The sequence below is a fragment of the Hippichthys cyanospilos genome, chromosome 15 (genome assembly GCF_059441005.1).
Source record: "Hippichthys cyanospilos isolate Australia breed blue-spotted pipefish chromosome 15, RoL_Hcya_1.0, whole genome shotgun sequence".
NCBI classification, from domain to species: Eukaryota; Metazoa; Chordata; class Actinopteri; order Syngnathiformes; family Syngnathidae; genus Hippichthys; species Hippichthys cyanospilos.
The window spans coordinates 18,145,039-18,167,802 of NC_142383.1; the positions used below are offsets into that span (position 1 = coordinate 18,145,039).

Here is a 22,764-nt window from a genome sequence, read left to right on the forward strand (position 1 = left end):
ACATATTGTCTGTTCAATTTGTGGTAAAAAATTTTCTTGTAAGAGGACTTTGACACAACACACAAGGACACACACTGGTGAGAAACCTTTTGCCTGTTCAGTCTGTGATCAAACATTCTATAGCAAGTATCTAGCAAAGAGGCACAAGTGTGCTGTTGAGAATATCAATGATCAGTGATATAATTTTAACATGTTAAAAAAAGAAGCTTTTTCAGGCGTATACCATTGAATTGATGAATGATTTGTGTTATTCTAGTGTGTTATGTGTGTCTTGGCATTTCTTGGCATATATTTGATTGCTTTACAAAGGATCCTTTCATGTGATTTTTAAGGGAAAATGATACATTGGATCAAATTGTTTTTTCTTCATGATCATTTGTCTTTTTTGTCATTCGTGGCTGGGACTCTTTGTATAATAATTGATTGAAAATGACTTGAGAGAAACTTTGTCTATTTGTGAATAGAGGACAAAGGTGTACCTGAATGTGATCTTGAATGAAGTATGGCTTTTCAAATGCGTTTTCTCCGTGGTCATCAATTCATCCGGTTTTCCAAAATCAGAAAAACTGAAATGGCGATTTGTTCTGTTTTTGTACATTATCCTAGCAATTATCTTCAAGCTGCGTGCAAATTATATGTCACTGAAGCTTAGTAATTACAATTTTTGTGTAAATGTGCCTTTCCAAATACTTCTGCAAGCGTTGGAAATGTTCTCAGTGTGGGAAAACGTTTAGCTATGAGTCCCATTTGATATATGTAAAAATATCTTGTAACCTTGCTATTGCTATCCTCATATATGTACACATATCTTTGAGTCAGCAGCATGATGCAAAATTTTTTGCCTGTTTTAACGGTCATTTTTTTCAAATTAGTTTGTCAGTATTCGTAGTTGTTAACTTTTCAAAACACTGAACATTGAATATACTGCTTAGTTTAGATGAATAAAAACGAAACTTTAGCGCACCCACTTTTCATACGAAGGTTATACGTTGAGCCTGTAGATTTAATAATATAAAATATATTTTTTAGTGTTGAATGCTGGGTTAATCTCACGTGTAGATGAAAATAAAGTCTGTCTAAGTGGGCTTGCCGTAGATAGCACGTTGCAAAGCTGAAACTACCCAACAGGCTTCAGTCTTTCATAAAAAAAAACACGCGTTTCCTAAAATTGTTGGTAATGAATTCGAACTGAAATGACCGAATTCGCGACACCGATCGTCCATCGCTACTTAATTACTGTTAAACACTTTTTAAAAAAAAATATAACTTCCCAATGCTCGTTGACGCTTCTCGGCCTTGTTTAGCATAGCCTAGCTTTTGTTAGCAAAGCTTAGCTTGCCACCAAACAAAGACGTTTTTATTTTTAGTTGTTCTTTTTTTTAATCGGCACCTTGGCGCAGCAGACATCAAGTGCAAGCGTCGAGTGTCGTGAATTTGTCGCGAAAGTGCGCAAGAATGAAAGTGAAGATCGAAGAGGAGGATTGTGGAGCCCAAGAGGAGAAAAAGCGTCAAGAAGGTCAACCGCTGGACAAGCTTCGTATGCGGCCTCCAATTGTTTACATTACGGCAGGTTTGTTACTTTCGTCGTCAAGACTTTTTGTCCTCTTTAGGGTTTTGCGATCACCTTTTAAAAACAGACGTTGAAAAACGACGTGTTTGTTACTGACGTTTACAAAATAAAAATTGCAATTGGCACGCACCCTCTCAACAAACTCGGTCAATTTCCCACAGACAGACTGCAGGCAAATATTTATTGATTACATTTAGATGACGTAGATTACGTGGGTCTATTCCACAAAAAAAAAAAAAAAAAACATTTTTAAACATGTCTGAACTCATTCAGTGCCAGGGATGTATTTTCATACTTTTTTTCAAGTTCGCACATTAAGTCACATCCACTTAAGTCTTAAAGTGGAATTCAAGTACGTTTTCGAGATACTTTAGTATTAATGCGATACTTAAGTAACTAGGATTGAATGACTCTTAAAATACGTGAAAATAGGTCCCTGGCCTTCCATGAGTTATACTGGTTGAATTGATTCCTTTATTAAACAGTCATGAATACATTCATATGTTATTTTGAAAACCAAATTGTTTCATGGACCCCCTGCAGTCAGGACAAGTCTTCAGACACTACAGCGTCGCTAAATCTCGGCCAGTATGAGAAAAAACAGGGGCATAAAAAAGAAATACTAATACAGTACCTGTATATGCAAGTCGTTTTTCAACTTTTAACATTTTTTTTCCAGGCTTCTAGAATATTAAATGATGCATCTCAAGAGGTTACCCTTTCAACAAGTAAACTTTACTGGACGTTGGCAACTATGATATGTTACAAACAATTTGATGTATGTCACTAACACAACCGGTTGCATATATCATTAGTCAGAACAGATCGAAATCACTGAAGCAGGTGAATCTCGTTTTCCGCAGATGCGGGTGAAGGAAAACCCTGTCCTGAGCGGAAAAAGTCGGAGTTACCTGGCGTTAAAGAGGAGGTTTTGGAGTCCCCTAGTGGCAAAGAGGAGGAGCAGCTGCTGTGCCCCAACATCAAAAAAGAGGAGGGAGATTTCATAGAAGTGCCAGTGACTGGTGTCCATGTGAAGACTGAAGCTGAAGATGGTCAATATGAGGAGAACAGGGAGGAGGAGCTTCCAAGCAGCAGCTCCGGTCAACACGGGACAACAGAAATTGATGGCCAGCAAGGTGGAGGATCACAAGCAGATGGCTGGTTAGCTCCAATGTCAGATGGTGACGATACGTCACACTCTCCTCACTCTGACGGCGATGATGAACAGTGGGAAGGTGAGGTGACACGTCATACTGACAGCAAGCGTTGGAAATGTTCTCAGTGTGGGAAAACGTTTAGCTATGAGTCCCATTTGAAAACGCATATGATGAGCCACACTGGTGAGAAACCATTTGCTTGTTCGTTTTGCGGTCAAAGATTTTCTCAGAAGGGAAGCTTGACACGACACGAGCAAACCCACGCCGGTGATGAGTCATTTGCCTGTTCGTTTTGCGGTAAAAAATTTAGTCATGAATCAAACTTGACAGATCACTTAAAAAACCACACCGGCGAGAAACCTTTTGCATGTTCGGTTTGTGGTGAAAGATTTTCTAGAAAGTTCATTTTAAAGACGCATACGAGAACACACACTGGTGAGAAACCTTTTGCCTGTTCAGCTTGTGGTCAAAGATTTTCTCAACAAGGAGCTTTGCGACGACACTTCGTAACTCACACTGGTGAGAAGCCTTTTGTCTGTTCGGTTTGTGGTAAAAGATTTTTCCTGAAGGCAAACTTAAAATCACACAGCAGAACCCACACTGGTGAGAAACCTTTTGCTTGTTCAGTGTGTGGTAAAACGTTTTCTCATGACGGAAACTTTAGAAGTCACAAAAGAATCCACACTGGTGAGAAACCTTTTGCTTGTTCAGTTTGTGGTAAAACATTTTGTCGTCAGGCAAATTTGACAAGACACACAAGAACCCACACTGGTGAGAAACCTTGTGCTTGTTTAGTTTGTGGTAAAACATTTTCCCGCCAGGCAAACTTGAGAAGACACGCAAGAAGCCACACTAACTAAAAACCTTTTGCCTGTTCAGTTTATGGTACACAATACATTGTGAGTCAATACACACAGATCTTCACCGGTGGAAAACCCTTTTTCCTGCTCATTTCGTCAAATATATCATAATAAATGTAAAGGATGTACGTGTGCTGGTTAGAAAAGCAGTGAAGAGTGAAGCTTCATTTGGTCTAATTATAGCATTTGTGTTTTAAAGTACAATTAAGAATCGCCGATGTGCATTCTGTCATGGATGGGCATCGACCAGAGAAAGAATCATCTGTGTACTTGCAGTGTGTGATGAATTTCTCGTTACTTTTGTTTTTGTATTTTTATTCAAACTGTGAAATCAGTCTGTCAAGTTGCCCCAGGTTTACATCAGATATAATCTGGCATGTTTGCAATATTGTAAATTCCCATTAATTGTCATAGAAACAAATCATGTTTAATATTGAAAGTAAATACTTTAACAGAAATTATAAATCATGTACAATCCATCTTCTTGTTCTTTGTCTGTTTTGTATTCCAAGTACTTTACCAGAAACATCCCGTGTCCGAATGTTGAGAATTAGCACTCACCCCCGTGTTAGAATTGGAACCAAATCTTATGAAATGAAAGGATTAGCAGACAATGGCAAAACATGAAAACGCCTTTTTCTCAAACCCAGGGATTTCAACTGGACAACATTCAAATTGCTGAAAATGTGTCCATTTTTCAGACACCTCCATGTTTTGTACATCATTTTGAAGAGAATTGAGTGCAGAATGAAAATCTCAATATCTCAATTTGGGTGATCTGAACATGAACATCACACATTTTCCTCAAAAATGCCAAGACACTGAGAGGAAAAACATTACTACCCCCGAAAATATAAATCTGAAATATAGTATATGAATCTTTGCTATACTGTATTCACGGAGACATTCAGTGGTGAAGAAAATAGCGAAGAAAATCCACTGTGGTCCGAGAAATCATTTGAATGTAATATTACCAATGAAAGTCAGATGCTTTTCAACCACGCTTCCAACAGAATTATTAAACAACTAAATACAGCGCAGTGATTGGCTAAATGAGTCACAAATAGGTGGATTTACAGATTAATTTGAACATATATATATATATATATATATATATATATATATATATATATATTACTTTATATTGTACTTTAAACTTTCATTAATCAGCCCTAGATGATTTCCCGCGGTACACCCGACTTTCGGTGTTGAGTATGATACTGTTTAACATATTAAAATGCTTTATAAAAGTCCAAAAACGTAGTAACCAAGTGTGTCTTTGTGTCCCGCAGATGTGAGTAAAGAATGTCTTGGTCCCATGCCGCAGGAGAAAGACTTCCTTAGCCTTAAAAAGGAGGAGTTAGAGCCCCCTAGTGGCACAGAGGAGGAACAGCTTGGAATTTACATAAAAGAGGAGGGAGATTTCTCAGAGTTGCCAGTGACTGTTGTCCTTGTGAAGACTGAAGATGAAGAATCTCAATATGAAGACAAGGACAGGGCGGAGCCACTAAGATCCAGTCAGCAAATGGCAACGGAGATTGATGACGAGCTGTCAGATGGTGACGACGCGACATCACACTCTCCTCACACCGATGATGGTGACGAAGAGTCGGAAGGCAAGGTCACATCTCACACTAACAGCAAACGTTGGAAATGTTCTCATTGTGGGAAAGAATTTGCCTATGAGTCCAGTTTGGGAAAACATATGATTTGCCACACAGGAGAAAAACCATTTGCCTGTTCGGTTTGCGGTCAAAGGTTTTCTCAAAAGGGAACTTTGAGAAGACACACAAGAACTCACACTGGGGAGAAACCTTTTGCCTGTTCATTTTGTGGTCAAAGATTTTCTCAGAGAGGAAACTTGAGAAAACACATCAGAACCCACACTGGTGAGAAACCGTTTGTCTGCTCAGATTGTGGCCAAAGATTTTCTTTAAAGAGTTCCTTGGTAAAACACACAAAAACCCACACTGGTGAGAAGCCTTATGCCTGTTTGGTTTGTGGTAAAACATTTTCTCAACAGGGAAACTTGACACATCACACAAGAACGCACGATGGTGAGAAACCTTTTTCCTGTTCTGTCTGCGGTAATAAATTCTCTAAGAAACAAAACTTAACTATACACGCAAGGAGCCACACTGGTGAGAAACCTTTCCCCTGTTCGGTTTGCGGTCAAAGATTTTCTGCAAAGTCAACCTTGAGACAACACACGAGAACCCACACTGGTGAGAAACCTTTTGCCTGTACGGTTTGTGGTCTAAAATTTTCTAGTAAGGCATACGTAAAAGTCCACACAAGAACCCACACGGGTGAGAAACCTTTTCCCTGTTTGGTTTGTGGTAAAAAGTTCTCAGTGAAACAAAAACTAAATATTCACAACAGAACACACACTGGTGAGAAACCTTTTCCCTGTTTGGTTTGTGGGCAAAGATTTTCAAGTAATGCATATGTAAAAATACACACAAGAACCCACACCAGTGAGAAACCCATTGCATGTTTGGATTAAGTTTTCCCAAAATCGAGTCAACATGCAAAAACACAAGCTGGTGAAAAACCATTTGCATGCTCAGTTTGTGGTCAAAGACTCCATATCAAGGATGAAGATATGCTGGTGAAAATTGCTGTGGCATTGCAGCTTTACATGATGTCATCTAAAGAAAAACATTTCTTTCTTGTGTTCAAAGACTTTTTGGAGAGCCTGCCGATGAAGTGATGAATGGTTTATCTATAGTTTGTGTTGAATGTCTCTTACTTTTTTTTAAATAGAAATCTAAAGGAAATAATCTGCAATCTTGCATTTCATCGACTCTTTTATTTTGTTCATTTTGTATTCCAAGTACTTTCCCTAAAAGGCTGCTGTCGACAAATGTTGAGAAATAGTAACCATGCTAAAACACTCAAAGCAATGTTTATGTAGTTTGAGCTCAGTTTTTTTTTTTTTTTTTTTTTCGATGGAATGTTTATGTTCACTAAACAAATGATTGATAGGATTGGACTTTGGAGAAACTTTGACTCATTATGAAGAAATGGAAAACGGCTCCCAACATGTGATCTTGAATAAATGTATGGCTCCTTGAACATTTTTCTCCTCATGACATGAGCATCAAAAAGCAGGGGAACTGAAACGATTTATCAAATTTAAATGAGCTGGTTGTCATCTGTGACAAATCAAACAGCAGAACCGTCAAGAGACCTAAAACTGTTGGGGTACATCCTATGTGGGATGTTCTGGTTGACGATCATATATTTAGTTGTAAATGTCAGTGTGTGATCTAGCCAAAGAAAAACGTCCACTGAATATTTTATTTTCAAAGTCCTACTAGTCGTTAACGAGATAGATGGGTTTGTTGTCGATACGTTAGCTCAGCAGACGTCAAGTGCAAATGAAATGTACGCTAGAACCAAAGTGAAGATGGAAGAGGAACTTTGTGGAGCGCAAAAGGAGGAGCGACAAGAAGGTCGACTGCTGGACAAGCTTTGCATGCAGCCTCCAGTTATGTTACGCCGAGCAGGTTTGTCACGTGCTCAGTCAGTAATTTGGCTTTGAGCCTTGTATCCTTGAGTCATTAAAATTACGTCGAGGAACGTGTATAATAATATATTTAAAAAAAAACGTAATTTTTGTCTGAATCAATATTCAGACGAAAATCAACTTTGAAAGATGTTTTCATCCTTATCCGATTGAGCACTGCAGTGATAATTGTGACCGTTAGATGACAGTGTTTCCACACTTATAAAATAGCTGTTACCTGCATGCAAGTGTAACTGAAGAATGGGAAGTCAATCTTTCAATGGCAGTACTCATGTTTGCATAGACATAGCTCACAATATTCTGTTGCCCTTGAAAGGTGAGTGAAAATAAAGTCTGACTTAACCAAAACAAAATTGTCTTGTGTGCCGTAGTTGTGACTGAAGGATACCGGCGCCCAGTGCGGCGGGAGACAGCGTTGCCCGGGGTTAAAGAGGAGAAGTTCGAAATCCCTGGTGGCATAGAGGAGGACGAGCTGCATCGCCCTAACATCACAAAAGAGAAGTGGCTGTCTCCGGGCATTAAAGCGGAGGAAGATTCCACAGAGTTGCCTGTGACTGGTGTCTCTGTGAAGACTGAAGATGATGAAGGTCAACCTGAAGAGAAGAAGTGGGCAAAGCCTCAGAGAAGCAGCTCCAGTCAACACATGACAACAGAAACTGATGGCGATCAAGCCCATGGGTGGTTAGCTCCAATCTCAGATGGCGAGAACACAACGTCACATGCTCCTCACGCTGCTGCTGATGATGATGGAGAGTGGGAAGATGAGATGACAGGTCGCACTGAAAGCAAACGCTGGAAATGTTTGGAGTGTGGGAAATATTTCTGCTCCAATGCCAATTTGAAGAGACATGTAATTTGTCACACTGGTGAGAAACGTTTTGCCTGTTCAGTTTGTGGTCGAAAGTTTTCTCAAAGGACAAACTTAAAAGATCACATAAGAACTCACACTGGTGAGAAACCTTTTGCTTGTTCGATTTGTGGTCAAAGATTTTCTCAAAACGGAATATTTGAAAGCACACAGAAAAACACATACTGGTGACAAACCTCGCCCTTGTTTGGTTTGTGGTCAAAATTTTTTTCGCAAATCCACCTTGGGACAACACACAAGAACCCATAATGATGAGAAACCATTTGCCTGTTCAATTTGTGGTCTCAGGTTTTCTGAACATAGAAAATTAAGACGACACGCAATAACTCACACAGGTGAAAAACCTTTTGCCTGTTCTGTCTGTGGTCGAAGGTTTTCTCAAAACGCAACCTTAAAAGAACACACAAAAACCCATACTGGTGAGAAGCCTTTTTCCTGTTCGGTTTGTGGTCAAAGATGCTCAAGAAAGAGTAGCTTGAAAAAACATCTAAGAATCCACACTGGTGAGAAACCTTTTTCCTGTTTGGTTTGTGGTAAAGTATTTACTTGTAAAGGAAACTTGACAAACCACTCAATCACCCACACTGGTGAGAAACCTTTTGCCTGTTTGGTTTGTGGTCAAAGATTTTCTCTTAAGACAAGCTTAATATCACACACAAGAACCCACACTGGTGAGAAACCGTTTCCCTGTTCAGTTTGTGGTCAAAGGTTTTCCAGAGGTGATATCTTAAAACGTCACACAAGAACTCACGAAAGAAAGGTTTGACATACACACAGGAACCCATACTGGTGAGAAACCTTTTGCATGCTCCTCTTGTAGGAAGGGATTTTCTGCAAAGCGAACCCAAAACTCACAAAATCCACAGTTGTGAGAATCATTTTTGTTCTGTTCATCTTCTGGTCAAAAATTCTTGTGTAAGGGTCAAGCTAACAACTGTATGTAGGTGAGAATAGCAGTGGCAGCAGCTTTGTGTCATCACAGGACTATGTGCACTATGTGGAAAGCAAATTATTTTTTGTGATCAGTTGTTGATTGAATGGATGATCTTTGTACTTGTGCCTATTGCAGATGCATAAATATTGATTTAAATTGACTTTTGAGAACCTTTTGTCTACTTTCACACTGCAGCCTGAACTGAGCAAATTCCAATGTGTGTCCCTAAAACGAAAAAAAAATTATTATGGCCCGCAAAACTATTTTAAAAAAAAGTAATGAAAACGGTTTGATGGCAGACACCTCAAACGACACAGCGTCCCACTCTTCTCACACTGACGACGATGAAGAGTGGGAAGGTGCCAAGGTGACGATTTACAGGAAGTTATATATGTATTAACGTCCCTCTTTGTATTTTCTTTTAGAAAACGTGAAGGGAATAACATTAAAATGTCCAGACTAGGACTCCATTTCCGAAGGTGGCGCTAAAGCCCGTATTTTTTTTTTTTTGCCAACCACCAAATAATGAATCTATTAAGTTTGTCCCAACTGACTTGCTGCAGTATACACGTTGCGAAGCTACACAATTGCGGGCTTCTTTCTTTTTCTACAAATTCACACGCGTTCCACAAAATGTTGGTGAATTCGAAATCAACATTCTGTAGCCTCTACATCGAGCATCCATTTCTATCGCATGGAGTCAAAATATTATTACTATTTCTTGTGTGGTTTTACGCGTTTAAATGCTCGGCAAAACTTCGCGGCCTTGTTTAGCTTAGCTTGCTAGCCGCTAACAAAGCAGACGCGTTGTTCTCAGCGACACGCTGGCAAGTGTGAGCGGAAAATGAGTGCAAGGATGAAAATAGAGAGGGACGACGAGCTTTGTGAAGTCCAAGAGGAGAAGCGACGTCAAGAAGGTCAAATGCTGGACGCGCTTTGCAAGCAGCCCCGAGTTGTGTTACTCCGAACAGGTTTGTCACACATATGTTCAAATTGCACGACATCTTACGATTCAGAACGTTAAATATATCGTTTATTGACATGCCAACATGTGGATCGTGTGCATCTGATCGTACCCTGATAACCGTTGTCAGATCTTTGCCCCGTAACCCAATTACGGCCCTTGAGCCATTTTGAAATCACACTGCTTTCCATAACTAGTCGATATGGAAACAGTGATTTGGATTTTCCCAAGATCTCCCCTTAAGGTTGTATTTTCATCTAACACCTGCCACTGAAAGAGTTAAACACAATCAAGGAACAATCAGTGACTCAGGAACGGCGACTTTTTGTGATGTGATTTTCGTAAGAAAATACGGACAATCAGTAACATTTCCCGCCTCTCCTATTCTTTCGCTCATGTTGGCCATCCGAAAACTTTGAATATAATTGACAACAGACCGACTTTAGCAAATCGAGTGTGTCTCTGCGTTCCACAGAGTTGCCTGATGTTAAAGAGGAGTCAGAGCCCCCTAGTGGCAAAGAAGAGGAGCAGCTGCAGTGTCCCAACCTCCAAAAAGAGAAGCAGCTCCCAACACACATAAAAGAGGAAGGAGAGATCACAGAATTGGCCGTCACTAGTGTCCACGTGAAGAATGAAGATGAAGAAGGTCAATATGAAGAAAAAAAAGGAGCGGAGCCTCCGAGCAGCAGCTTCATTCAATACGTCACAACAAAAATTGATGACGAGATTGTTGGCGGATCACAAGCAGACGACTGGTTAGCTCCGATGTCAGATGGTGACGACGCAAGGTCGCACTCTCCTCACACTGATGATGAACAGTCAGAAGGTGAGATGACACGTCGCACTTACAGAAAACGTTGGAAATGTTCTCAGTGTGGGAAAACGTTTGGCTACAAGTCCAGTTTAAAACGACACATCATTGGCCACACTGGTAAGAAGTATTTTGCTTGCTCGGTTTGTGGCAAAAAATTCTCTTCAAAGCAATACTTAACTATACACGGAAGAAGCCACACTGGTGAAAAAACTCCTCACACTGATGATGAACAGTCAGGTGGGAAGATGACACGTCGCGCTGGCAGCAAACGTTGGAAATGTTCTCAGTGCGGAAAAACATTTGGCTACAAGTCGACTTTAAAAAGACATATGATTGGGCATGCTGGTAAGCAATATTTTGCTTGCTCGGACTGTGGCAAAAAATTCTCTTCCAAGCAATACTTGACTATACACGCAAGAAGCCATACTGGTGAAAAACCTTTTGCCTGCTCAGTTTGTGGCCAAAGGTTTTCAGGACAGCCAGCCTGGAGACAACATTTAAGAGACCACACCGGCGAGAAACCGTTTGCCTGCTCGGTTTGCGGTCGCAGGTTTTCTGTGAAGAAAAACATGATTGAACACACAAGAACTCATACGGGTGAGAAACCTTTTGCCTGCCCGTATTGCGGTCAGAGATTTACTCGAAAGGGAAGCATGAGTAAGCATTTAAAAACCCACACTAGTGAGAAAACCTTTGCCTGCTCAGTTAGTGGTAAAAAATTACAAAGCCTGGATCGTGCAAAGAGACACAAGTGTATGGCCCCTGGTGTCAAAAATAAGGAGCAGCTGCAGCGCCACAATATCCAAAAAAAGGAGCAGAAGTCACCATGCATAAAAGAGGAGGGAGATTTCACAGAATTGCCAGTGACTGTGGTCATTGTGAAGAGTGAAAAGGAAGAACGTCAATATGAAGAGGAGAAAGATGTGGCGTCTCCGAGCTCCAGTAAACACATGACAACAGAAATTGATGGTGCACGTGGCAGAGGATCACAGGTAGACAACTCCATCCATTCAGCTCCATTGTCAGATGGTGGTGACTCATCACACTCTTCTCACACTGATGTGGATGATGAACAGTCGGAACGTGAGATGACACGTAACACTGCTGGTAAATGTTGGAAATGTTCGCAGTGTGGAAAAACCTTTAGCCACAAGTGCAGTTTAAAAAGACATATGATTGTCCACACTGGTGAGAAACCTTTTGCCTGCTCCTTTTGTGTCCAAAAATTTTCTGATAAAGGAACGTTGAGAAAACACACAAGAATTCACACCGGTGAGAAACCTTTCCCTTGTTCAATTTGCGATAGGAGGTTTTCTATAAAGGGAACTTTGCTTCAACACATAAGAAGCCACACTGGTGAGAAACCGTTTTCCTGTTCGGTTTGTGGTAAAAAGTTTTCTAGTAGCGCATACATGAAAATTCACACAAGAACCCACACTGGTGAAACACCCTTTGCCTGCTCAATTTGTGATCAAAGATTTTCTCATAGGAAAGCCTTGAACCAACACACAAGAACCCACACTGGCGAGAAACCTTTTGTCTGTCTGGTTTGTGGTCAAAAATTTTCTGAAAAAAGATACTTGCAACGACACACAAGAACCCATACTGATGAGAAACCTTTTTCCTGTTTGGTTTGTGGTCAGAAATTTTCAGCAAAAAGATACTTGCAAAGACACACAAGAATGCACACCAATGAGAAAGTTTTTGCCTGCTCAGTTTGTAATGAACGATTCCCACACCATGATCTCACTGAGAGGCACAAATGTAAGCCTCCTGGTGTCAAAGAGGAGGAGCAGCAGCAGCTGCAGAGCGCCAACATCCAAAAAGAGGAACAGCCGTCGCCTTTCATAAAAGAGGAGGGAGATTTCACCGAGTTGTCTGTGACGGGTGTCCTTGTGAAGAGTGAAGAGGCAAACGGCCTATTTGTCAAGAATAAGTAGGTGGAGGATTCAAGCTCCAGTCAACACAAGACAACAGACATTGATTGCAAGTAGACGGACGATTTGCTCCAATATCAGAGTTTGATGAGACACTAAAGCCCACACTGGTGGGAAACGTTTTGCCTGTTAAGTTTGTGGCTAAAATTTTCTAGCGCTGCACATATGAAAAAACAAGAACCGTAATGATGAGAAACCTTTTGCCTTTTCTCGCTACCATCATGGATTTTCTCCGTTTTGTATTCCAAGTACTATCTTAGAAGTCTTTCAGGGACAAATTAATTCTCTCGCTAAAACACTCGATTTAATGCATAGTTTTTATACCCATATCCAGTACTGTATCCATCACTGATTCGACTTTGAAGAAACTTTGTGGTGAGATGGAAAATTGCCCCGAGTGTGATCCTGAATAAAGTATGCTTTCTTCAAACACCTTCCTCTCTGTGACGAGTGCTTCCAAAAAAGTCTGGAAAAGCGTTGCTGATGATTTGCTGGGCCTCTACCACTGATCCAATGAATGATCGGTGTACGTGAAGATTGTGCTTGTTTGTTACTAGCCATATTCTTAAAATTTAAAACATAAAAGCGAAAAAAAAATCTAGTTAAAATAACAGAAAATGTAATTATAGTGTAACACTTGTTGAAAACGTCATCAATCAAACCTCAAGACTTGCAAATCTAAAGGCAAAGGCGCGGTTGATAAATATCAATTTGTATTCCATAACTTGACGACATGCTATCTTAATGAAAACTGTCTTTGAGTTATGTATTAATCTTGAAATCACTATGTTTCATTTTGAAAAATAAAGGGTTAAAGATGAAGTTGTGGAATTACGTCCTCCATTTCAGAAGGTGGCGGTAATTTGCCCTAAGGTATTTAAACCACTACCCAAACAAAACGAAGAAGAACACAAAGCAGTGAAGTATCCGGTACCGGACTCTTCTCCGTATTTTTTTCTAATACACGAAACATTTGGTCCCGAATTCGAACCGAAAGTTCAGTAAAATACGATTTTTACATTTCGTGTGCGTTTCAAGTCGTATCGGGGCTCGCCGTAGCTTCTCGGCCATGCTTTGCCTAGCTTAGCTTAGCGCATTTTAGCTTAGACAGCTAGCCCCAAACAAAAAAGACGTTAATCGACGTCTGCCAAGCAGATATCAAGTGCGAGCGTAAAGTGTGGAAAACACAGTGGGGACATGTTTGCAAGAACCGAGGTGAAGCTCGAAGAGGATCTTTATGAAGCCCGTGAGGAAAAGGAGAGACAAGAAGGTCAAATGCTGGACAAGATTTGCTTGCGGCCTCCACCTGTGCCCAACACGGCAGGTTTGCCACTTGCTTATTCAAAACTTTTTAGTCCTTGTCTGCTTTGGTCATTGGATGACACGATTGTGAGCAGGTATTATTTAAAAAAAATAAAACGGAAATTCTGTGTCTTCGATTGAAAATAGAAACCTCACGCACTGATCCAGTTTCACTGCCATTTGTCTGAAACGAATAAGGAAAAGTGTTACAACGTGTTTTTCGTTTTACTTACTTATGAAACGGAAAGTATAGCATGTCATGCAAATGTATATAACGTAAGGAAATATTAATTCAATGTGTTGTCCTGTATGTGTTGTGTTTTGATTGTTGTATTTGTATGTTAGACCCCCTGTAAAATGAGATGGCTCACTTCAAGGGGTATATCCAAATAAATAATAAATATTTACTTTGAAGTGCACCCAGTTTATTCACAATAAAAGACAACAACAGCAATCATTAAAATCAATTATTACACAATCAGTGATGCAGGTGTGATGACTTTGTGTTCAGTTATTTCCTTAACATGTGGCACGTTTGCTTTTCAATATAAAATAAGCAACAGAAAGACTTCACCAAACCACGTGTGTCTTGTGTTCCGTAGATGTGAGTGACGAACATCTCAATGCTGAGCAAGAGGAGCAAGAGTTGCCTGGTGTCAAAGAGGAGGAATTAGAGCTCGCTGGTGGCAAACAGGAAGAGCTGCTGCAGTACCGCACCATCAAAATAGAGGAGGAAGATTTCAAAGAGTTGCTCGTGACTGATGTCCATGTAAAGACTGAACACGAGGAATGTCAACATCAAGTGAAGGAAGAGGTGGGGCATCCAAGCTCCAGTCAACACACCACAACAGAAATTGATGGAGAGCGTGAGGGAAAATCGCCAGCAGACGGCTGGTTAGCGCCAGTGTCAGATGGTGACGACTCGCCACACTTGCATCACACTGATGGGGATGAGGACCAGTCGGAAGGAGAGATGGTACGTCACGCTGACATCAAACAATGGAAATGTTGTCAGTGCGGGAAGACGTTTGGCTTCAAGTGCTATTTGCAAAGACACATGATTGTTCATACTGGAGAGAAACCTTTTGCCTGTACTGTTTGTGGCAAAAAATTCTCTATGAAACATTCGTTGACAATACATACAAGGAGCCACACTGGTGAGAAACCTTTTGCCTGTTCGGTTTGTGGCAAAAAGTTTTCTATGAAACAAATTTTAACAATACACACAAGAACTCACACTGGTGAGAAACCTTTCGCCTGTTTGGTTTGTGGTCAAAAGTTTTCTCAGAAGGCACACTTACAAGTACACACGATAACCCATACTGGTGAGTTGGCAGTGACTGGTGTCCATTTGAAGAGTGATGGCGAAGAAGCTCAAAATGAAGAGAAAAAATTGCCGGAGTATCCGAGCAGCAGCTCCAGTCAAAACACGATGACAGAAATCGATGGAGAGCACGGCGGAGGGTCACACGCAGACAACTGGTTAGCGCCAATGTCAGATGGTGACGACACAACGTCACACTCTCGTCACACTGATGACGATGATGAAGAGTGGGAGGGTGAGATGCCACATCACGCTGACAGCAAAAAATGGAAATGTTCTCAGTGTGGGAAGACGTTTGGCTTCAAGTGCTATTTGCAAAGACATATGATTGTTCATACTGGAGAGAAACCTTTTTCCTGTACTGTTTGTGGCAAAAAATTCTCTATGAAACATACTTTAACAACACATGCAAGAACCCACACTGGTGAGAAACCTGTTGCTTGTTCAATTTGTGGTCAGAGGTTTTCTAGAAATGGAATCTTGCTTCAACACACTAGAATACACACTGGTGAGAAACCTTTTGAATGCTCAGTTTGTGGCCAAAGATTTTCCCATCAGGGAGCTTTGGGACCTCACTTAAGAACCCACACCAGTGAGAAACCCTTTGCCTGCACTTTTTGTGATCAAATGTTTTCTAGGAAGGGAAACATGATCAAACACATAAGAACACACACTGGTGAGAAACCTTTTGCCTGCTCAGTTTGTGACCAAAAATTTTCTCAACAAGGAGCCTTGAGACAACACTTAAGGACCCACAGTGGTGATAAACCTTTTGCCTGTTCTGTCTGTGGTCAAAAATTTTCAAGAAAGGAAACATTGAGACAACACATGAGAATCCACACTGGTGAGAAACCTTTTGCCTGCTCCTTTTGTGGGCAAAAGTTTTCTTGTAAGGGTAACATGATCAAACACACAAGAACACACACTGGTGAGAAACCTTTTGTCACAAATTGAGCAACAGATTGCGGTTGCCACGCCAGGATCACACTAAGCAGTGATCAGCGAAGCTATGATGTCTTTCTGACGTTTTTGTTATAAGAAACCATAACTTTCATGTGCGCATTAGCTTTGTTGGGTGCCTAAAATTCAGCTCATGCTCGCACTGATCCACAATTTGTGTATCTAAACCTGTATTTGTAAGCCTTGAAAAACACAGACTGAGCACTGAATGAATTATGATTATGTGTCCGATTGTTGATCTGTTTCAAGCATTGATCGTTTAAACTGTCTAATTTGACTTAATTTTGAGGTTTTTTTTCATAAATATATTTCCAAGGATTCTCTTCCACATTGTACCCTAATTTCTTTGGGTAACATACATTGACACTCCATCTGATTTTGTGAATAAGTGGTGATTGAAGTGAACAAAATCTCTAGTTTTGCAAATCTTAAGTCTCACATTCATGTTTTTTTTTTTTTTTTTTTTTTTTTTAGCATATTTTCTCCAGATGACCCTTTTGGGTTTATTCAGTGCAAAACAGTGATGGTCCTTAACACTAAATGCACGTCCATTTATTGTATTCAAAGAAAAAAAAACATAATTGAATAATAGACACATGAGATAATATAGAAAATAGCTTTGTTAAATATGTACGCAACAAAAACTTACATATAGACTACACTTACATATATCCATACCAGGGTTCAACCCACTTATAGTTTTATGTCTATACAATCCACCTTAAACAAAATTATTTAAATATCTAAATGAAAAGGACTCAATCTCCCTTTAGGTTCACATAACTTTACTTTTGAAAATTTATATTTTTTACATGTCCAATATTGTAGTTAATCGCAACGGAAGGGAGTGTGAAGTAATCTGCATTTTTTTATTCCATTAACCTTCTTGTATTTTCTCAATTCTTGTGTTCCGAGTGTTTTTTTAGTAGTCTCCCGAGAATGAGCACTCTTGATAAAACATTCATTGCATTTTTTTGTGACGTCCATATCCAGTGAGAAAATAATTGCTAGAATTAAGTTTAGGAGAAACTGCCTCCGTGTGGTGAGATGAAAAATTGCCCCTGACTGTGATCCTGAATAAATTACAGTAAAATACACCATTTCTAATAATTTCTCGTTGTGGCCGTGCTTCCCAGGTATCTGGAAAGCTTAGTTATAAATAGTTCGCATAGTATCTCGTTTGCTTCAATTTTAATGGATAGGCGCAAACAAAATGGAAATTGGGTCATTTCAGTCAGCAGCGTGAAACTAAACGAAGTTTGTCCAATGCAACTTGCCGTAGATTGGACAAAGCGTTACTCCTTTCAAGCCACTTTCGTTCATACGCGGAACTTGTCCTGAATTCGAACTGAAAACTTTGACGCTTATTCGTATTGCGTCATTAGATATCAAAGTAAAACAATCATAATATTATTTGATGCGTTATCGTGTGCGGTTGAATTTCCTCGGCTCTTGTCGTAACCCCTCGGCCTTGCTTAGCTTAGCTTAGCTTAGCTTGCTAGCCGCTATCAAAACAGACGCCTTTGTCGGTTTGTCGCATTTTTATGGACACACTGGCCCAGAAAACAGCACATGCGAGCGACAAACGTGCACAAGAATGAAAGTGAAGATCGAAGAGGAGCTTTGTCCCGCCCAAGAGGACAACGAGCGACAAAAAGGTCTACTGCTAGACAAGCTTTGCCAGTAGCCTCGAATTGAGTTACGGCGAATGTTTGTCACGTTGTTGGTTAATAGTCTTCAAAAGTATTCCTGAGTTTATTCTGAGCAGCGTCTGATTCGGGCATTTTGTGACGCCACGTCTAAAATATTGTTGCGGAATGTGTGCATCTGATGGTTTCTCCTAATCAGTGCGTGTACCATATATTTAATGGTGCATATTGTATAATGTCACATTTGTACATGCTGGAATCACAGGTCAAAGATGTTCAGTCGTCCCACGACTCAAAACATACGCCTTGCCATTTGATGAAATCTTTACAAGCTTACTGCAAATGTAGCTGCATAGCTGGTGCCAACTTTGCTATTCTTACTCTTATCTGATGCACGTGATGGCAATATATTAAATACATAACATCAAAGTCGCAACAGATGGACTACCAAATCAAGTGTTGTACTGTTTCCTGTAGACCCGACGGACGATGACCCCAGTCCGGGGCAGCAGAACCCAGAGTTGCAGCTGAAGCTCCAAAACATCAAAAAAGAGGAGCAGCTTCCACCGTACATAGAAGAAGAGGATGCTTTCAGTGAGGTTCCCGTGACTGGTTTCAATGTGAAGAGTGAAGATGAAGAACAATATGATGAGAACAGCGGGGCTGAGCCTCCTATTAGCAGCTCCGATCAACGTTTGACAACAGAAAGTGATGGCGAGCAAAATCGAGGATCACAAGGAGACGGCTGGTTGGCTCCAATTTCAGATGGTGACGAGTCGATGTCACACTCTCCTCCCGCCGAAGACGGCGATGACCCGTCAGAAGGTGTGATGACGCATCACGCTGACAGCAAACGCTTGACATGTCTTCAGTGTGGGAAAACCTTTGGCCGCAAGTACCATTTGAAACAGCATATGATGAGCCACTCGGGAGAGAAACCTTTTTCCTGTTTGATTTGCGATCGAAGGTTTGCTCAGAAGTCAAACTTAAAAGAACACACCGTCATTCACACTGGTGAGAAACCGTTTGTCTGTTCAGTTTGTGGTCACAGGTTTTCTCGAAAGGCATACTTGGTTAAACACAGCAGAACCCACACTAATGAGAAACTTTTCCCCTGCTCGGTTTGTCATCAAAAATTTGCTTTAAAGGAAAGCTTGGTTACTCACAGAAGCACTCACACCGGGAAAGAACTTTTTGTTTGTTCGGTTTGTGGTAAAAGGTTTTTTAGAAAAAGATACTTAATCAGGCACACAAGAACCCACACCGGTGAAAAATCTTTTACCTGTGTTCTTTGTGGTCAAAGATTTGCGGATAAGGGAAGCTTGACTAACCACAGAAGAATCCATACCGGTGAGAAACCTTTTGGCTGTGTGGTTTGTGGGCAAAGGTTTTCTCAAAATGGAAGCTTGAAACGACACACGAGAACTCACACTGGCGAGAAACCTTTTACCTGTGTCCTTTGTGGTCAGAGATTTGCGGATAAGGGAGTCCTTTGCCAGCATACAAAGACCCACACTGGTGAGAAACCTTTTGCCTGCTCGGTTTGTGGTAAAAGATTCCCACGGCGGTATCAAGTGAAGAGCCATAAATGTACCAGTAAGAATAACAGTGATTTGTGATGGGTATTGTGAAGGTTATGATGTCATTTTAGCACTTATTTGATAAAGTACAACTTTGATTTGCATCTTAGCATTTGTTGGCCGCCTACCACTGATTGAATTCATGATTTGTATAATATTTGTATAATTTTCTGCAAATAAACCCTGGAGAAAGATCTTCAGTCTTTTCCGCTAACATACACCAACTACTGTCACACAAACCCATTAAACAAATGATTAATTGAATTCAACTTCGAAAAAACGTTGACATAGAGATGAAAAAATCGTCCCCGGGTGTGAGCTGAATTAGGTACGTTTCTATAAAAACCTTTCGCATTGCGTTACTTTATTTATTTGATTAGAGTTGTACAAAATATATACAAAATAATAATAACCTTTAAACGCGTTGCTTTTCTATAGTAAGTCAGCATTTGAATCATTTAGGCTGCAAGAAACTTTCAAAACAATGAAATACTGTTCGTGTGTGTCACATGAGGTTTGTCCCAGTGGACATGCTGTACAGGCTTCTTATCCTTACAACGAATCCACACACGTTTTATGAAATTATTCGTCCTTGATCAGAACTGAAAGTTGCGACTACTCGGTGCCGAGAGTTCACCGATACTTTATCCAAGCATCCTATTTTCTTTTAAACCTTCGAGTTAAAATCGTCTCCGACTCGCTTAGCTTAGCTCCGTTTAGCTTAGCTTTACTTGCTAGCAGCCGATAATACCGACGCGATTTTAATCGACACTGTGGCGCAGAAGACATCAAGACCGAGCGGAAAATTTGCGCAACAATCAAAATGAAGCTCGAAGATAATCTTTGTGGAGGTCAGGAGGAGCGACGAGAAGGTCATCTGCTGGACGTGCCTTGCAAGCAGCCTCGTCCTGCGTTACGCCGAGCAGGTTTGTCCAGGTGCTAATCAAGACAGAGCTTAGCATTTCAGTGTAGCCTCCGATTCCCATTCCAGCCCTCCTGTGTGAAGTTAGCATTTTTTCCCCGTGCCCGCGCGGGTTTTTCCGCGACCAATGTTTCCTCTAACATTCCCCAAAATCATGTAATATTGGAAAAAAAATGTTCTTAGGTGTGTTTGTGAGCATGAATGTTCGTTCCTCTCTGTGTGTCCTGCAACCAGTTCATGTTTGTTGTGCAAACACGTGTGACTGAAATTTTCGTTAGTGACAGCCCTACTTCTGTCCTGCAGATATGAGTGAAGAAGATCGCAGTTCTGAGCTGCAGGACCCAGAGTGTTTGAACGTTAAACAGGAGGACTTCGAGTCCCCTGTTGGCAACAAGGAGGAGCAGCAGCTGCAGAACCCCAACATGAAAAAAGAAGAGCATCTGGCACCACACTTAAAAGAGGAGTTGCACACGGCCGATGTCCCAGTGAAGCATGAAGCTGAAGAACAATATGAAGACAACAGGGAGGCGGAGGCCCCAAGCAGCAGCTCCATTCAACACATGATAATAGAAACTAATGCTGAGCAAGGCGGAGAATCACAGGCAGACGGCTGGTTAGCTCCAATGTCAGATGATGATGACACAACGTCACACTCTCCTCACACTGAAGATGATGATGAAGAACACAGTGACAGCAAACGTTGGACATGTTCCCAGTGCGGGAAAACATTTGGCAGCAAGTCCAAGTTAAAAAGACATATGTTTACTCACACAGAAGATAAACCTTTTGCCTGTTTGGTTTGCGATCGAAGGTTTTCTCAAAAATCCAATTTAAAAGGACATATAATAACCCATACTGGTGAGAAACAGTTTTCCTGTTCAGATTGTGGTCACAGGTTTTCTCGAAAGGGAAACTTGATTAAACACAGCAGAACTCACACTGGCGAGAAACCTTTTACCTGCTCGGTTTGTAGTCAAAGATTTTCTGTCAAAGAAACTTTGATTACTCATAGCAGAACCCACACTGGTGAGAAGCCTTTTCCCTGTTCTATTTGTGATCAAAGGTTTTCCTGTAAGCCAAACTTGATAAAACACACAAGGACCCACACTGGTGAAAAACCTTTTGCCTGCTCAGTTTGCGGTCAAAGGTTTTCTCAAAGGGTCACCTTGAGACGACACACAAGAACTCACACTGGTGAGAAACCTTTTGTCTGTTTGGTCTGTGGCCAAAGGTTTTCAAGAAAGGGAATCTTGAGCAGACACACAAGAACCCACGTCGGTGAGAAACCTTTTTCCTGCTCAGTCTGTGGGAAAAGATTCCCTCGGCGGGATCAAGCTAAGAGGCACAAATGTACCGGTGAGAATATCCGTCATTAGTGAATTTTATATGATGTCGTTTCAGCATTTATGTTTTAAAGATAGCACATCTTTCAAGTGCACCCTGAAATCCAAAAATCCCATTGATTGACCAATGATTCGAAATACCTTAGGTACGCTTTTATTTGGAAGTCTTCCCGGAAGCACGGCAATAGTCTACTAAGTTGATGATCTTAAAGGTATCCCAGAATGAGCAGGCTCCAATGTAAAAGACTGCACGAATAACCGTTCAAACTGTCAGGAAACACCCAAAAAAGCAGCTAAACAACAACTTCTCTCGCCTTTTTTCATCATTTTATGTATTTTATTTTCAAAATGTGCTGCACACTGACATCTGTCGATGGCGATAATCTGGCATTCAGCTCAATATGGACGTCGTCCTGCGCTTTCTCACAAGCCACTAGGCTGTCCACAAAAGACAAATTGTTATTAAAAATTTGAGATACTCATTTGCTGATCTTGACTGAATTGTATTGTATTCTTCTAGAATTAGCACGTGTTACAACAGCCAAAGCTCTACATGTCGTTTTTTTCTGTGATGCATACCCATGAAACAAATGCCTGAATGAAATCGACTTGAGAAACTTTGACTCTTTATGCAGAGATGATAAACTGTCCCTGAGTGTTATCCTGAATAAAGTACAGTACACTTTTTGTTAAGTCATTCCTTTGACATACTTAGAAATGTGGAGCTATACTTGTCAAAAAGATACTAACTTTTAAACACGTGCTTTTTGTGAGAAGTAAGCGTTTGAATGAAGTAATGCTTTAACAAACTTTGAAAACACTCATATTATTTAGCGTGTTTAACGTGTGTGTTCAATCCACTTCCATGTGGTCATGATCTAAAGTTTCTCTCTGCTCTTTCAAGCTTTCGTGAAGCTCCGTTTCACGAAATTATTCGGCCTGAATCCAAACTGAATGTTTCGACGTTGAGCGTCCCTTGCTACTTTACAGTAAGCAATTGAAAAGGTTACGCTAAAAGAAATTTAAAAAATATAGGAAAACATTGAAA

At 40.6% G+C, this 22,764-nt stretch overlaps 3 protein-coding genes and 2 pseudogenes across 6 annotated transcripts; all 5 read left to right on the top strand.

Moving 5' to 3' along the window:
• Positions 1-1,094: 1,094 nt before the first annotated feature.
• Positions 1,095-3,968, top strand: LOC148412098 (uncharacterized; annotated as a pseudogene). Its single transcript, XR_015867918.1, has 2 exons — positions 1,095-1,570; positions 2,434-3,968. The product of XR_015867918.1 is annotated as an uncharacterized LOC148412098 (transcript).
• Positions 3,969-6,100: 2,132 nt separating this feature from the next.
• On the top strand, positions 6,101-9,081 carry LOC148412099 (uncharacterized; annotated as a pseudogene). Its single transcript, XR_015867915.1, has 2 exons — positions 6,101-7,099; positions 7,491-9,081. The product of XR_015867915.1 is annotated as an uncharacterized LOC148412099 (transcript).
• A 415-nt stretch (positions 9,082-9,496) lies between these two features.
• On the top strand, positions 9,497-15,858 carry LOC148412100 (uncharacterized). The gene is made up of 5 exons (XM_088435497.1): positions 9,497-9,892; positions 10,361-12,635; positions 13,773-13,960; positions 14,541-15,497; positions 15,821-15,858. The coding sequence occupies exons 1-5, from the start codon at positions 9,766-9,768 to the stop codon at positions 15,856-15,858; spliced, it is 3,585 nt and encodes a 1,194-aa protein (XP_088291623.1). The 5' UTR covers positions 9,497-9,765.
• A 1,620-nt stretch (positions 15,859-17,478) lies between these two features.
• Positions 17,479-19,647, top strand: LOC148412101 (uncharacterized). Its single transcript, XM_088434590.1, has 2 exons — positions 17,479-17,880; positions 18,349-19,647. The coding sequence occupies exons 1-2, from the start codon at positions 17,820-17,822 to the stop codon at positions 19,488-19,490; spliced, it is 1,203 nt and encodes a 400-aa protein (XP_088290716.1). The 5' UTR covers positions 17,479-17,819; the 3' UTR covers positions 19,491-19,647.
• A 324-nt stretch (positions 19,648-19,971) lies between these two features.
• LOC148412102 (uncharacterized) lies at positions 19,972-22,403 on the top strand. 2 transcript variants are annotated; one of them, XM_088434600.1, is made up of 2 exons: positions 19,972-20,387; positions 20,677-22,403. In XM_088434600.1, the coding sequence occupies exon 2, from the start codon at positions 20,679-20,681 to the stop codon at positions 21,747-21,749; it is 1,071 nt and encodes a 356-aa protein (XP_088290726.1). In that variant the 5' UTR covers positions 19,972-20,387; positions 20,677-20,678; the 3' UTR covers positions 21,750-22,403. The 2 variants fall into 2 exon arrangements, with proteins under 2 accessions (XP_088290726.1, XP_088290724.1); XM_088434598.1 differs by having other exon boundaries at positions 19,972-20,377.
• Positions 22,404-22,764: the final 361 nt, after the last annotated feature.

Coding starts and splice junctions, on each gene's coding strand:
- LOC148412100 (XM_088435497.1), top strand. CDS start 9,766: ATGAGTGCAAGGATGAAAATAGAGAGGGACGACGAGCTTTGTGAAGTC. Junction 9,893..10,360: donor AGTTGTGTTACTCCGAACAG/GTTTGTCACACA, acceptor TGCGTTCCACAG/AGTTGCCTGATGTTAAAGAG. Junction 13,961..14,540: donor ACCTGTGCCCAACACGGCAG/GTTTGCCACTTG, acceptor TGTGTTCCGTAG/ATGTGAGTGACGAACATCTC.
- LOC148412101 (XM_088434590.1), top strand. CDS start 17,820: ATGAAAGTGAAGATCGAAGAGGAGCTTTGTCCCGCCCAAGAGGACAAC. Junction 17,881..18,348: donor GGACAACGAGCGACAAAAAG/GTCTACTGCTAG, acceptor TGTTTCCTGTAG/ACCCGACGGACGATGACCCC.
- LOC148412102 (XM_088434598.1), top strand. CDS start 20,275: ATGAAGCTCGAAGATAATCTTTGTGGAGGTCAGGAGGAGCGACGAGAA. Junction 20,378..20,676: donor TCCTGCGTTACGCCGAGCAG/GTTTGTCCAGGT, acceptor TCTGTCCTGCAG/ATATGAGTGAAGAAGATCGC.